Source organism: Trachypithecus francoisi, unplaced genomic scaffold (assembly GCF_009764315.1).
Source record: "Trachypithecus francoisi isolate TF-2019V2 unplaced genomic scaffold, Tfra_2.0 Lachesis_group5, whole genome shotgun sequence".
NCBI lineage: Eukaryota > Metazoa > Chordata > Mammalia > Primates > Cercopithecidae > Trachypithecus > Trachypithecus francoisi.
Genome location: NW_022681470.1, coordinates 20162466 through 20179531, shown reverse-complemented (window position 1 = coordinate 20179531; position 17066 = coordinate 20162466). Strand labels below are relative to the sequence as shown.

The following is a 17066-nucleotide window of genomic DNA, read 5'->3' as shown; positions in this document are numbered from 1 at the left end:
ACTTTTTTTAAAGTTAATGCTGTTTGACTGTGTCACTTGGAAGGAAATGCTTCCCTGAATGTGTCTTATTTCTGTGGGAGCCTCTATTAAATGTTAGGTGCACAGATTTAGACTGGGAGGTGGGATGCAAAAGAGGAGCAAACAGGTGAAACTCAAACCTTGAACTCAAAGAACAGCCTCATGGAAAAGATATAGAAGCAAACAATCCCAACAAAAGAACAGAAAGTGACTGCTTCTCTCATAATGATAAAAATCCTCAAGAGCAAGTCAATGGTAGTAGGTAAAGACTACCTCACAGATGAGGCAACATTGGAGTTGGGCTTTTAATTAATTAAAATATTAATTTTAAATTTGTAATGAATAACGATAATGAACGCCAACATGTATTGAGCTACATAATGATATTTATGTCAGGTACCATGTAAGAACTTTATATGAATCATTTATTTCTTAGCACAACCCCGTCAGATAGGTTGCATTAGTATCTCCATTTCACAGATGATGCAACAGAGTCTCAGAGAGATTTGATGACTTGCTCAAGTTATTGCAGTAATATAATTTTGAACCAATAAGCTAGAAATGGTGCTTATCAACTATCAATGACTTCATTTTTATCCTCCCTGGTTGAAGAGATTTGCATTAATCTAGTTTTTATTTTTTTTTCCTTTATAGCAAACTGACTTGGATTTGTCTAATGCTCCTTTAATTTTCAAAGGGATTTTATAGGTATTTTCATCTTGTTCTTAGGTAGGGCTGGCTGCTAGTTTACATGGAAGTCAAAAGTGACACCATTCATTAGGGCAAACTCTGGAATTGTAATGTAGATTACAACCCGGAGTGTTTCCCTAAGACCAGATAATCATGTGGGTTTCATTGGCTTTCTAGATAGTGGATGCCTGGAGAGGTGGGTTGAGAGGTTCCGTGCAGGCTCAGCAGGGAAGAATGTGGTGATCTGTCGGGGAGGTGTGCTGAGGCTTTACTGGAGTGGGTAGAGGAATGGTGGTAGGGCAAAGAAGAAATGGGTGTTCTTTGCAGAATAGAGATATTTGGCCTGGATTGTGTTTGACTCTGACCCAATAGGATGTCTGCAGGGGTGATAGGAACTAAACAGAGAGAATGGCTAAGGAAGGAACTGACAGACAACCAGGGGCTAAAGAGGAGAAGGTGTCTCAGGGGTGGCTTTAGAGGGACCCTCTAGAGAGTGTCCAAAAGCCAGGGGCACAGATTTAGAGAAGGAATAGCTTTACACACCTTGCAGACCAATGCGATGTAAAGCTATTTTATGAGTCATACATGAACAAAAAGGTTAAAAGAATATTGTGGAATTTAATGAAAGTTATGAAATTAGTATCCAGGAAATGGACTTGCTGCACAGGAAAGTTATTTTGCAAGCTTATTCCCTGGAAAGACAGTAAATGTGAACATTTCTGCGGAATCCCGACATACATTCCTGGGTCACAAATAAGAATGTTTGGGAGGACTGAGATTTTGTCTCTACGCTTTCCAAAGATGCAGAATGGGTGATTAAGAGATAGGTTGTGAGGATATAGGGCTAATGAGAATAAATTTGTCACAGAGTTAGTCTGTGGAATTATTTTTGCCTCCACCATCTTAGACCTTATTGTGTGGGAACTCGTAAGACTTCATTTCCTGGAAGCTAAAACGTGCCTGAGAATGTTTTCATTTTAACAGAGACTATCTGACACCTTTTGTTTAAGAAACAATGGACATTTTAACCATGACAGAGAGAGAAACAAGTCTTATATTTTTCTTTTAGCACTTACGTTAACTCTCGTGTCACTAAGTTAAGACAAATAGTGCTGGAAATATAGTAGGAAATATTAGAAGAGAGAGAAAATACACCTGATTTTATCCAGTTACAGGTTATCAAATGGTTTTAAAGTAATTCTTCAGGCCAAGTTTCTAGAAAAAATTGTGGTTTTTTTCTTTTTTTTTCCTTTTCCCTTCTTTTCACAAGTGTTGAAAATTGTTTTTCATACCTACCATTGCTCCTAGATATATTTTTATTGTTAATCGATTAAAAATGTATTTAAGGTAAGTACAGGAAGAAGGGATCAAATTGCAAAGTATCTTGTTTGGATCCTGAAATTGATGGTGACCCTAATACAAGTTAATGATCATCCTAGCCATTTCTTTTCTTTAAAATTGGGTATGGTTTCAGGGTACTGTGAAGGGTATGAGAACAGTAAAATTATACAGGAGGTAAATTGAAAATGGAAAACTATATATAGTGTCTTTGTTTTTATCATTGCGTACATTTTATGCTTGTGTGAAATCAATGTATTGGCAATGACTAATAAATACAAATTTAGAGCCTATAAAAAATAGGGAAAAAGAATAAATGGAAATTAGGCCAAAGGAAATGAATTCAGAATGTAAATATGATCCCTAAGCACAACTAATGTATTGCAGAAGTGTCTCCAGGTGGGGGCAAGTTAGAGAAAACCAGACCCTAAGGTACTGGTGACAATAATCCTGCCTTCTGCCCTGGGGGGGGCAAAGTGACATTCCAAACGTGTTACTGAGGGTAGGTCTGTGATTTTGACACAGCCTCTGGAAAATTAGAGTTTTTCTCTCTCATTTGAAATCTTACTTTTCTTAGATATTAAATGAACACGAATTGTCTCCCTATAGCTATACATTGTTTAGAATTTTGGTGTGTGTGTATATATATATTATATATATATATATATTTATATGTGTGTGTGTGTAATATATGCTGAATAATATACATATATATTCAGCATTAAGGAGAAGGAAAATATTGAATCAGGCCCAAGAATCCTTACATATACATAGTTTTATAATTTTATAATTTTAGTCTTATAGTTTTAGTTTACAACTAAAAACTATATCTATATATAATAGGCTATATCTATATGGACTATAATATCTATATATTATATATAGATATAGTTTTTAAATTATAAACTAAAGTTTATCCTACATGAGCAATTGTACACCAGAAACAGAATCATAAAAGCTATAATCATATTAAGTTCAACATGTTAAAAAAAACCTGATGTATAATTGATGGACATGGTAAGTATACTACATGGGGTAATTTCATCTGGCCCTTTCCCACTCATCCTTTGGGTCTCAAATTGAATGTTACTTCCTTGCTTTCCCTTAGCCTAAAATAAAGTCAGGACTCTCCTGTGACTCTGTTACTACCTTTCATACAGGTTTCCTTTCGTTGTGTAAATGTTTCTTCTGTTTCTTCATTTTCTTTCTACTTTTTCCAGAATCTATAATCTCTATTAGGACAGGAACCGTGTCTATTTTACTTATCATGGTGACTTATCATAGTGCTTGGAACATAATAGTTAAACAAAAATTATCTGTACAAAGAGAAAATAAAGAATTGTAAGTAGTTCATGGTGATACTTAACATTAACATTACTTATATAGACCAGCCAAGTTTTAAATGTATTATTTTCTCCTTGGTAGTTTGTTAAGTATCCAGAATGGCGTTAGTGTTAATAGTGTTCCTTGATACGTAAATAGGTAAACATTTGTCAGTTAAATAGACATTGCATTTGATTGTTTGGAAAGACAATGTGGTAAATCCATCTAGTTCTAAAGTTCCATACGGCTCTGCATGATGAGCAGGGTTTGAGCTCTGTGTTCTCTGCTTCTATCTTCCATCTCTGTCTCATTCCTTCTGCATTCAAATGAAGGAGTAAAGGAAGCTAGACATGAATGAGCTAAAACTTTGTGCATAGAATAGTATTGGTAAGCCCTTTCCCTTTCTCTCGCGGATATAACATTTGTGTTGGCCTTGTATTTTTCTCCCAGTCCAAGTGCAGTAGATAGCAGGCAGTCATTATTGGACAGTTTCTTTTCCAAGAAGCTGAATTATGCACCTCTTAAGAAGTAGCTTAGAATGATGGATAAATGCACGAACTCTTGAGTCAGACTTCCCTGGATTTGAATTCTGGCTCTGCCACGTAGCAGCTGGTTATTTATGGGAAAGTCATTTGATCTTTCTGACCTCATTTAGGGAATGGGATATTGATAGCACCTGCCTCTTAGGTTTTTAAGGAAGATTCAATGAGTTAACATTTGTAAGATTCTTACGTAAATGACAAAAAAACGTTAAGTAAGACTAGGCTATATAGAAGGGTATGCCATTTGTTAAGTAAATTAATACATTTCTCCAACTGACTTTTTTTTCTTTCTAGATGGACTTGCCAGTTTCAAAAGTTTCCTGAAGTCTGAATTCAGTGAGGAAAACCTTGAGTTCTGGATTGCCTGTGAGGATTACAAGAAGATCAAGTCCCCTGCCAAGATGACTGAGAAGGCAAAGCAAATATATGAAGAATTCATTCAAACGGAGGCTCCTAAAGAGGTTGGTCTGTGGGTAGGTGGGTCAGTTAAGGGCAGCTCATTAGCTCTCAGGAAGGATTTACTTCTGAGACACAGACCTCCCATTGGGAGCCAAAGGCTAGTCCTATTTGTGAGTCAGCCACCTTATTAAGCACCCACTGAGTACAAAGGCAGAGCAATATGGTCAAGTATATATGAACATGAATCCTGTTCAGACCGCTTTCTAGTTTTACAGGTCTCACCTCACTAGCATGTAACCTACAGTGGGGATCATACCAATGTGAAATCTTGCATGAGTTGTTGAGTCTCATTTCTTCCTTTGTGAAAATAAGAATAATGGAGACTACTTTATGGAGATGTTGTCAGGATTAAATTAAATAGTGGGTATAAAAATTTATACAGGTTGAACATCTCTGATCTGAAAATTCAAAATCCAAAATGCCTCAAAGTTTGAAACTTTTCCGGCACCATGATGTCACAAGTGGAAAATTCCACTGACCTCATGTGATAGGTCTCAGTCAAAATATAGCCAACTTTTTTCATGCACAAAATTATTAAAAATATTACATAAAATTACCTTCACGTTATATTTATAGGTATATATGACACATAAATGAACTTTGTGTTTAGACTTGGGTCTCATATTAAGATATCTTATCTCATTATGTATATGCAAATATTTCAAAATCTCAAAAAAATTCAAGATCTGAAACATTTCTGGTCCCAAGCATTCCGTGATATTCATCCAGTGTATTATTCCTTTCTCACACTGCTATGAAGAAATACCTAAGATTTGGTAAGTTATAAAGGAAAGAGGTTTAATTGACTCACAGTTCTGCATGGCCGGGGAGGTCTCAGGAAGCTTACGATCAAGATAGAAGGCACCACTTAACAGGGTGGCAGGAGAGAGGATAAGAGTGGAGCGAAGGGGCAAGCCCCTTATAAAACCATCAGCTCTCGTGAGAACTCACTCACTATCACAAGAATAGTGTAAGGGAAACTACCCCCATGATTCAATTATTGCAACCTGATCCTGCCCTTGACATGTGGGAATTATTACGATTTAAGGTGAGATTTGGGTGGGGACACAGAGCCAAACTATACCAACCAGTATCCCAGTGTCTGAACTCATTAATGCTTAATGAGTATTTCTACAACTTTTCTTTGTTCCTCTTTCTTTTCCCATTCCTATTCTTTCCTTTAAACGCCTCTCTTTTTTTGCCCTCTCTACTCTTCTTTATCCTTTATTTTCCCACTTGGACTTTGCCATTTAAACTGTAGTTGGGACAATGGTACATTTACTCATGAAAATCAAAATATAACAAGAAAGCGGTGCTAGAGATGTTGAAAGCCAATATACCACTGACTGACTACTAAAGCCCAGATTTTTGTTGATTTCAAAGGAACTTTGGGGAAGTTGATCTGCTTTTGTCTTTGTTATTTATAAAACCACATTGAAAGCCTATTGTGGAATTCAGGATGGCCACAGCAAGCCCTGTTCATCAGCGTTTGGTCAGGTTGCTCTACTTTCACTTGCTTCTTTTAATCCAGTCAGGAAATTAAATGTTTCATCAAGGTTTGGAGTCAAGCACAGAGGTGATCTGGGCAAGCCTTGTGAGTAGGCAGCAATCTACTTTAGATGTTTGAGAGAAAAAAACTCCCAAATATCCCTTTTCTAACGCAGACACTCTAGATTCCTGGAGTTCCACCATTAGATATGTATTTCTTTAGTTATGAGTTACCCTAAATGTGTTTGAGTGGATGGACAAATTATGTACCTTGGTACTAGTAGATGGGCTTCCTCCTTGACACAGGGTTGGAGGTTAGGAGTATGCGAATGTAGAGTACTGTGGGTCAAAGCCACGAAAATGAAAAGGTCCTAGAAAGAAACTAGATTTAGCTTTGATGTGGATATTGATCTTGAAATTCTCTCCAGATCACCCCTTCTTCTCCTCAACCTCCACCCTAAGCATATATGTTAGCTCTACCCTACTTCTGTTATCATTTGTGCTGGGCCATCCTTTCTTCTGTCAGCATGTTATTTCTCTGTATATACTGACAAGAAGATTAATTTGATATTAAATTAGACATGCATTTTCCCATTTCAAAGGATTCTCCAACTTACCTTCCTATCACTTGACTTCCTCTTCACAGAATTCTAGAATTTGCCGAAATACCTACAAATGGTAGAAACCCCACTCAGATAATTGTTAGTTACTCTGAGCTCTGGGAAAACATTACTGGTTATTATGAAAATATGAGACACTAATCTAAAATATAATTTTAAAATAAATAATACCATGGCTCGCTGAGTTACAGGGACAAATAAATTGTGGTGACTAGTGGCAAGACTATAATTAAAATAGCCTTGCCCTTCATTCTAAATGATCTATGCTTATGCAAGGGTACAGTAGTATACATTAGACCCCAAATACAGGCATCCCAGGATTATGTAGAATAATGATCCTGAGCTGGGCATTAGAGAGAATGTGAATCCTACTCCTAGCACATGAAAAGCATTCAAGAAATATTTTTGAGATGAAAGCGTGAAAATATCCAACTTCAGACATTCTTAGATGTGGAATTTTGGGCAAGTCTCTAGCTATAGCTCTCTAATCCTCAGTTCTTCTAACTGTTAACATCTTGTATATATGTATGTGCACCTGAAGTATGTTAAATCATAGCTTTTATTACTTAAAAAATTCTCCAAATTTTGTATTTTGACGTAAATATTTACTATTTAATTTTGGCGAAATTGACCTATATAAGACCTAGATTACCCAGGCAAATAGTAATATGAGTTTTGTTTCTCTGAATACTCACCTCAACTCTTTAATACAAGACACTGACTGAGAGATACAATGGTAAGAATTGGAACTAAATTTAAACAAGTGGAGGTCAATAAGTAGATAATTTATACATTGCAAATTATCATTTGACTGTATTTCAAATTAATGAAATAATATTTTTTCTGGATAACTAAACAGATAAATATGTATCAGAATGACTCATTAAAGAAGGCTTAAGCACATAAAAATAACAAGAGAAATAGCTGCTATTTGCTGGTGGATACTATGTCCTAGAGGGTTTAAAATGCATCACTCCTTTAAAAAATAAGATTAGGAGGTACTTTTATAATTTTTAGAAACTCAATCATTTGGAATAAGCCTGTTTACTCAGCTCAATACAGATATATATTTAATATAAGGGAAGAAAGAAGCATTGCTTTCAGTGTGACGGGAAGAATAATAGACTGAGAACAGAGAAATCTATGTTATGGTCTCACCTCTAATTCGCACTAGCTGTTTGTGGGCATGTAATCTGAGCTCTTTGAGGTCTTCACATTTAAAGGCAGACATTGGACTTCATCGGCTCTGACGCTGATCCCAATTCTGACAGTCTGGTCTTCCACCAGGCCTGCATAAAGTACACTGACCCCTTTCACCTCTGGAAAACCTTACTGTAGCTCAACGCCCTTCATCCTGGACTTTGAAGTGCAGTTCATTCCTGCTGTCTGTTCTGACCTGGCTCCTCAGGGAATCATGCATTTTGTCTCCAACTCTAATAGCTGCTTCATAATTCTCTGAGCCCAAAGAACTCTATTCAGTACCAAGAACCTCTAACAGCCAAGGAGAGACCCAAAACCTTTATCAACGTTTCAATTCACAACCATAGGCTGATTTGGATTCTATTTCTGTCTCTTTTACACTCAAAATCCTTAAGAATCATTAAATCGTACAACATGGAGTATAAAGATTCCTTTAAACTCATAGTTAGCCAAGTTCAAACAGGCTGTACCTTGCACAACTCCAGAGGAGCCATTCACATAGACCCTAGTATGGTTGCAATGTACAGGCCCTGCACTCAGGACATGTAAGCCACAGATCATCCCAGTGCTGGAGTCTACTAGAGCCACATCACTGGGTTTCTGAATCTTCTCTCTACCATTAATGAACCTTGAGTAAATCATGTAACATTTCTGTTCATCTGTTTCCTCAACTGTAAAATGTAGATGACAGCATCTATTATACCTCATAGAGTTGTAGGATTAAATGAGTTCATCCTTGCAAAGTGCCTGGCACAGACCGAGCACTCAATAAATGTTAGTTGTTCTTAGCTGTTTTCATTATTATTCTGTCAGAATGACTGTTTCCTGGTTTGTTTTTGGAAAAAACAAGTTTTCTTGTTCTTCTGGAGCCATGAAAAAGGTCCTGGATCCCCAGTCAGAATTTACTTCTCTGTGTTCAATTCTTCCACTAGATGTGAAACCCAATATTGTGTTAGAATTTTAAAATTAGGCACCAGGGCCAGATGCGGTGGCTCACACCTGTAATCCCAGCACTTTGGGAGGCCGAGGCAGGCAGATCACCTGAGGTCAGAAGTTCGAGACCAGCCTGGCCAACATGGCAAAACCCTGTCTCTACCAAAAATACAAAAATTAACCCAGTGTGGCAGCACATGCCTGTAATCCCAGCTACTCGGGAGGCTCTGGCAGGAAAATCACTTGAACCCGGAAGGCAGGGGTTGCAGTGAGCCAAGATGGCACCACTGCACTCCAACCTGAGTGACAGAGCTAGACTGTATCTGAAGAAAGAAGAAAAGAAAAGAAAAGAAAAGAAAAAGGCACCAGGATACCTGGATTCAAATTCTGATTCTCTAGATTCAAATACACATATCAGTTCTGTGATCTTGGGGAAGCCACTTAACCTTCTGCATATACATATTTTTTTCTATAAAAGGGAAGAATCATTCTCAAGATTGTTGTCAAGGATTAAATAAGTAATGTGTGTTTTAGCTTCTATGGGAGGTCTGACACCTGGTGGGTGTCTAATACCGGTTGGATGCATCTGTTGGAACATCAACTGTCTTAATCCATTGCCTGTAAAGTGAGAAGTGACATGTCTCACTTTTTAATGACTTTCCTCCCCTCCTATGTTTTATTGACAAGAAATTCTAACTCCCTCTTCATGCCTCATCAAATTCTATAACCTAGGCTTATGTAGTGACCCTGTTTCCTGGCCCACAGGTGAATATTGACCACTTCACTAAGGACATCACAATGAAGAATCTGGTGGAACCTTCCCTGAACAGCTTTGACATGGCCCAGAAAAGAATCCATGCCCTGATGGAAAAGGATTCTCTGCCTCGCTTTGTGCGCTCTGAGTTTTATCAGGAGTTAATCAAGTAGTAATCTAACCAGGCTATGAAATCATCCTGTGAGTTATTTCCTCCATAAAAACCCTGCATTTCCCATTAATCTACATATCTTCCCACAGCAGCTTTGCTCAATGATATCCACATGGAAAAATCCCAGGGGATGTTGCTTATTCTTTTTGCCCACATAGATTTGGATACTTATCTACCGTCCAAAGGCCTTGTTTCCCCACTCAATTCTTCCTGCCCTGTTATTAATTAAGATATCTTCAGTTTGTAGTCAGACCAGTCAGAATCACAGACAAATCCTGCCTAAGGCAAAGAAATATAAGACAAGAATATGATATCAATGAATGTGGGTTTAGGTAATAGATTTCCACCTAAATTGGTCTAAAACAGAATATAAGTGTGGACAGACCTATTTCAAAGGAGCTTAATTGATCTCACTTGTTTCAGTTCTGATCCAGGGAGATCACCCCTCTAATTATTTCTGAACTTGGTTAATAAAAGGTTATAAGATTTTTATGAAGCAGCCACTGTATGATATTTTAAGCAAATATGTTATTTAAAATATTGATCCTTCCCTGGCACCACCTTCATGTTAGCTGGGTATTATTAATAAGAGATACAACCATGAATATACTGTGTTTATACAAAATCAATCTGAGCACAATTCATATCGATTTCTCTTTTATACCTTCCTCACTGGCCCCCTTCCCCTGCCCATAGTTACCAAATTCTGTTTTAAATCAATGACCTAAGGTGAACAATGAAGTATTTTATAAATGTATCTATGCTCCTAGACTATAGGTCAAATGTTTCCATTTTCAAATTATTTAAAATTCTTACATGTTTAAAATTCATAAATTTCTAAATTCAATCATGTAAAATGAAACTGTTGCTCCATTGGAGCAGTCTCCCACCTAAATATCAAGACAGCTATACACTAAGAAGAGAAAATATGGTCAAGTCTAAAATGGCTAATTGTCCTATCATGCTATTATCATAGACTAATAACATTTATCTTCAAAACACAAAATTGTCTTTAGAAAAATAAATATGACTACAGGTAGAGGCCTTCTAGGTGAGACACTTTTAAGGTACACTGCATTTTGCAAAAAAAAAAAAAAAAAAAAGTAACCTTTTAGCAACCCCAGTATTCCCTCAGTATTTTGCTTCCTGCATTAGTAAATTTTACTTACAGTCAAAAGCGCAGATTTATACTACTGACATGCCTCATTCACAGCTAAATGATAGGCCATAGGACTTTTGGTAGGTTTAAACTTTTAATTCTGTATTTCATGATTATAAGTCTTGCTAGAATTTTTTCTAATATTTAGTAGATTTGATTAAATAATGATTCACAGAATTTAGTAACAGAATCAAACTAAACCATGTATGATGGTAGTCGAGATGAGGATATTAACTCAAAAGAAAGAGGGTGATTTTTAAAGGATTAATAAAATTCTGAAATGTTAAGTAGAAGACTACATTGTCTAGTCTTGTATTTCCTCCTTCTGTTGCTCTTTTTCATTCACACACTCTTAGTTTCCCATATTTGTAGCTCATTTATTTGGTTATTTCCTAAGAATGTTGAAAGTGAAGCAACTATGAGACTGAATTCTTCGGGTAAACACTGACTGTGCTTGTTGGATTTTCCCTATTTTTGTGACTTCAAGGATAATTTGCCCTGCTGAATACTTGCCATTTCACATTCTGAAAATGGGTAGAGTGGCTGGGTGTTCTGTCAACAATTGCTAGTGGTATGAATTCATTCATATTTGCCAGTATTGCTCACTTCAGAGAAACTCCTTCATCAAGCAGTCCAGAGCTAGGCCAGATCAATGCTGCAATCATGAAGTTCTCATTTCATGCAATTCTGTAGAATTGACAAGAAACTCAGACAAAAATTTCCAGAGTGCACTTCCAGTACCAGCTTCAACATCTGTCTACATTGCCACCAAGTTAATAAAGTGCCAACCCTTTACTCTCTCATACAGCTAGAAATGTTTGAAATCCAAAATCTTGGCGCATTATTTTTTCATTAATGCTAAAACATTTGAAGAAACAATTATTTAAAATTCAAGTATTTTATTCACATTATTTGAAATATCCAAATGTTTGAAAATTCCCAGATAAGTAACTAGCTATTACAGATCTCACCTAGAGGGCTGATGTTATGAAGACTCCAATGGACTGTACTCACAAATTGACTGGACACCCTGTGAAAGTGGGTAGACTTTTCAGTGGAAAATAAGAAGGGCTTTTACCTTTTAACAAGCTGAATGTGGGAGGTAGAGGGCAGGAAAGGGCCCCATGAGAGCAGTTCTGTGGAGATATAAAAAGAACGGAAGAAGGAATGCCTTATAGTGATATTGTGACATTATATCTATATATCTACATATATCTATCTATCTGTATCTACAGCTATATAATCTTACATTTAAAATTGTATTCATACACATATTAGAAACTCTTCTAATATATGAAGTAATAAAATTAAAAAGAATACAAATATTCCAGCCCCACATGAGAAATCTAACATATTAAAATTGTCCTAGAAAATTTCTTTGAACACTTTTGAAAGTTTTTGGAAACTTAGAAAAGAGAAAAAAAAATCCTGTGTTACTAGTAATTTCCAAGGTAATACAGATAAAATACATTTTTTTAAATTCTGGGAAATTAGAAAAAGTGGGGTGATCTTTCCAAGAAAAACATGTGTAACATCTACTTGTCACTCCATCTCCCTCCTCCTCTTCCTCTCCACGTTCCCTTGAGTAAATAAATGTCTGGGAAAGCATGAAGCTTGATGCAAGAACACTGTTGTGCTGGAGTTTTCCTCCCCTGTGAAAATGTAACTACATTTGGGAGTGCATTGAGGATGTAGAAAGGTGGCGGAACCAAATTGTGGTCAATGGAAATAGGAGAATATGGTTCTCACTGTTGAGAAACAAACCTAAGATTAGCCCAGGTAATTGCCTGTAACTTCAATTTTTCTGCCTGGATTTGATATAGTTTAGGGTTGGGGTTAGATTAAGATCTCAATTACATCAGGACAAAGAGACAGACTATTAACTCTACAGTTAATTAGGAGGTATGTTCCATGTTTATTTGTTAAAGCAGTGTGAATAGCCTTCAAGTATGTGAATAACCTTCCATCTTCCCCGCCACACACACACGCACACATTTTTTTTTGTTTCTTCCGGGTATACACCTTTTAAAATGCAGAACTAACTGAGGCATTTCAGTGACTTTGCTTTCAAATCAATAAAGTCAAATGTATGGAAACATTTTGTGCCCTACTCTCCGTACCCCATGTACTCCAATTCCCTACTGTATGAATTATAATTTAAGTAGAATTCAGTGCCAAGGATAACTTGGTGAAAGAAATTATTTTTATTTGTATCCTTTACAAAGCCATGGATTTTATTTGGTTGATGTGTACTCTGTACACAAGCCATTTGAATAGGATGGAGCTGTTAATTATTTTCCAAAGAGTAATAGACATGCAAACATTTCAATAAAAACTGGGCCATTAACAAATAAATAGATAAACTAGTAAGCATTCCCTTGTAGGTTTACCAAACTGCCTATCCAATAACAAATTTGAGAATCATTGAAAAAGCCAGTTATATTTCAGAGAAATGATTTCATTATTGAAACTGTTCCCCCTAGCAGGTCATTTCCCCTTTTTCCTGGGAATTTAGCAAGTTTAGGAGGGAATGGTCATGAGAAGAAAAGGAAGAAAGGGAGAAGGGAAGTGGTTAAAAAGTAAGTGCCCAGACCTATGAAATTAATCCCTTTGCTGGGAAATACTTAAGAGCAGCTCAGCTTGGTTGAAACTGGCTTTTGTCATCTTCCATATTTGCAGGAAAGTACTTCCTGACTTGCAATGCAGCTAAATGTAAATTTTGATTTTAACATCCTAGAAAGCCTTGACCAGAAAAGTGAATAAATATTGAGGGTCTCCTGTCCATATTTGGCTGCATGTGCCAGAAAGCAGAGAATGGAAAATGCAATTTCCAACATCCAAGCATCCAAACCCAAGGACTAGGCAACTCTATGTAGGTTTCGGACATAAAGTTTGGTGCATCTTGGTTTATCCTGGCTCAATTACTATTAAACCTCTCTGGTTTATAGTCTCTTCATTCTATTAGACAAGGATGTATTGAACACTAGCTTTGCACAAGGCTCTTTAGTTAACAATTTAGCAGCTACTGTTATGTTAAACACACTTTTCACCAAATAGATTCTAAGGCAAACAAGAGCAATTAATATTTAAAGAAAGGCTTTCCCAGCATCACTTCCCCATCCCAGAACTAAAATGATCAACTCTTCCAATTGAGAAAACACTCCTGGCTTTGAATGGAAACTTACAGCAGAGAGTAATAGGCAACAACGACAACAACAAACATTTGGAATATTATTCTCAACTCACGGTTTAATAATAAATCTTATTATTTTTCTAGTAGAGAAACTACAAATCAGCCTCTTCAACATTTATATACAGTTTGATAAGCCTCTTGCAAGTTACTTGTTCTCTCACCTGAGGTATTTTTTCCTCCCCACCTTGCCCCTATTTCTCCGTTCCTCTTCTCCTTTTGCAAGAGGAAATATTTAACATATTTGGGTCTAACTTCAATTATGTAATAATTAATAAGTTAAAAGCATTTAACTTCCTTTCTAGAAAAAAGTACAGGCTAAGGCATAGACAAAACAAAGAGAAATGCTGAGAAATTTGCCACTGGAGACAAGTAATCTGAATAAATATTTGCCAAAAGTTCTTTCTATGTCATATAGTGTCAGGATTTGAAGGAGCTATCTTCTTAATGTTGCAACTAGCAACTCATCTTCAGAAGACACAGCCAGGAGAATGAAGTAGAAGTGAAAGATTTATAAATCCATTTGTAAGCATTTATCCCACACATTTTAAATTCAAGAACAATTGTGTTTATCTTTAGAATTTTGTACTCAATACTTTATGTACTATGTGACTCATGCTTCTGGATAAATAAAGCACCAAATATGTATCTGTAACCACAATCACACATATTATATTAAATATATATCTATATAACAGCCTCACATGAGTCCTTCTTGACTCCCAAGTGTTTTCTATATGAAACATTATTCCTTAAGATACACTTGTGCTTTCACCATGCTTCTTACACCAGGTGAGCTCTTGATCAGTTGGGAAGATGCTTACTAATAAAGGACAACTGTAATACAGCCTGACATGCAAAACTCAGGGAAATACAAAGTGCCCCATTTTCATAAACTCTGTTGACTACTTTCCCTTGGATTTAGGTGACAATAATTTATTGATTCTGCTGCCATCACTGTTAGAAACTGACTGAACATATTATATCACTTGGATCCTGCAATATTCAGTGAGTATAGTAATTCCTTTCTCTTCCTCCCCTGGTGAAAGATCTGAAAGATTTGAAATCCAGATGCCACTGTAAGCAGCTTAATTCTGTGACCGTAGATTTGGAGCTCAGGTAGTTAAGATATTGTGGGATTGAAACTGAATAAAAGGGGATCATACAACTAGTGGGATTGGGACTGGGTAAAAGGGGAAAGTTTATATTCAGAAAAAAGCATTAGAAGAAGATTTACAAGGAGAAACCATGGAAAGAGAGAGAGAGAGAGACAGACAGACAGACAAAGAGAGATTAAAGAGAGTGTCTGTCTTGGTCTCTGGTAAATTTCTTAATTTTTATTCCCAGGTCCCATGAGGCTAGCTGTATTTAATATAGATATAATGCCCCTGAATCATTTCAATACCACCTACTCTTTCTTTATTTTAATTATCTTGAATGAGTTTCCAAGAGTTTTCACCAAAAACTATTATTAGAGCAAAGATCATCCACACCTCTTTGTTTCCCCTACAGAGAAGTGACATTCTCGAGGTCACTCTGCAAATCAGTAGCAGAACAGAACAGAGATTAGAGATCAGTTTGACTGTCTCTCAGATGCCCGTTTGGTCTGATAAACAAAAGTAACCCCATATAATCCCTCACGACATTAGGGTTATTGGCTCTAACTTGAGCAAAAGAAGCTAAATTAACCACTCTTCAAGCGGGAACCCATTTTACCATCTGTCAAAGTCAGGTAGGCCAAGCTCTCCAGGTTATCAGATTTCTAAAGCATATTGTACCAGTTTTACATTTCCTAAATCAGCAGTACCTTGAAAATTATTTTGCCTACAAACCACTTACCAAGTTCATTACCTTTTCAGATGGCTTCCCAATGCCTCCACTGCATTCTGCATTTGAATTAGTCTCATCTGGCAAGTTCCTAGAACACTTTCCATGCCTTTCCACTTTTTGGTCAAATCTTGCCCTCTTTTAACAGTTTAACTTGTTAAAGCAATAAAAGATATCAATGAAAATTTTATTTAAAAGTAAACCTTTTTGTTCGATCTTTGGCAGCCAGTCTTCATGGCCAGGTTAGCCTGGTCTCTGTTAATGAGGTCACATTTTCAAGTCACTTTCACCATAGAAAAATGCTGTTGATGACAGGGGTACAGGGGTGGGTATGCCCATAGGCAATTTTGAAGGTCAGTTATGCTTTGAAAAAGTGATGCCTTGTGACTGCCACTAGAAGAAACTGTCTGTGACAAGTGAGAAATAGATGCCTGCCTCAGATTTTGCTGCTAAATGCCCTAAGCCTCTTTGCTTCCAAGCAGAATTCTTGGAAAACAGAAGAGACACTTAAACAAAAATTGGAGCCTAGACACTTTCATGAATAAGTGTGAATGAAGATTAATGTTCCCTTATTTCTTTTAACTGAACATTTATTTTGACTATTTTAATTTCACTAAACAAAAGCCTTAACTTCTATACTATTTGAGTTTCTCAAGCAATTCAACTAACAATAAGCAAGGAAGGTGATAAAGAAAAAGTCTAGGCTGGGAGCAGTGGCTCACACCTGTAATCCCAGCACTTTGGGAAGCCGAGGTGGGCAGATGATGAGGTCAGGAGATTGAGACCATCCTGGCCAACATGGTGAAATCCCATCTCTACTAACAATACATAAATTAGCTGGGAGCGGTGGTGCATGCCTGTAATCCCAGCTACTTGGGAGGCTGAGGCAGGAGAATTGCTTGAACCAGGGAGTCGGAGGTTGCAGTGAGCCAACATCGCACCACTGCACTCCAGCCTGGGCAACAGAGCAAGACTCTATCTCAAAAAAAAAAAAAGAAAGAAAGAAAAGAAAAGAAAAAGTCCAGATACAGAAAATGTCAGAGTTGGAATAGACATTACAAATGCTCTCATATGCCCAGGATGAAAGTTCACTCCTCCTCTCTGTGCAGATTCTTTTCAGCTTAGATGCCAGCAGCTTGGCAGGCACAGACACTTAGAGTCCAGGGAACAAAGGAGGAACCTACTCTCCTGACCAGTCATATCAGCCGAATTACTAATAGTGATCAGTCAGGAAATGGTCATCACACATGAAAAACCACTCTGCCCTCCTACAATGGCACCGTACCCAGTCCAATCTCCATTTTATATATGAGGAAATTGAGGCCCATAGAAGTGAAACGTTTGTCCAGAGTT

At 36.9% G+C, this 17066-nt stretch overlaps 1 protein-coding gene across 1 annotated transcript in view; it reads left to right on the top strand.

The window, feature by feature from the left end:
• The window catches only part of RGS5 (regulator of G protein signaling 5), a 60358-nt gene extending 45780 nt beyond the window's left edge, over positions 1-14578 (top strand). Inside the window, exons 4-5 of the mRNA XM_033200696.1 lie at positions 4206-4372; positions 9377-14578. Coding sequence (XP_033056587.1) covers positions 4206-4372; positions 9377-9538 — 329 coding nt within the window. The 3' untranslated portion in view covers positions 9539-14578. The remainder of the gene's footprint in view (positions 1-4205; positions 4373-9376) is intronic.
• Positions 14579-17066: the final 2488 nt, after the last annotated feature.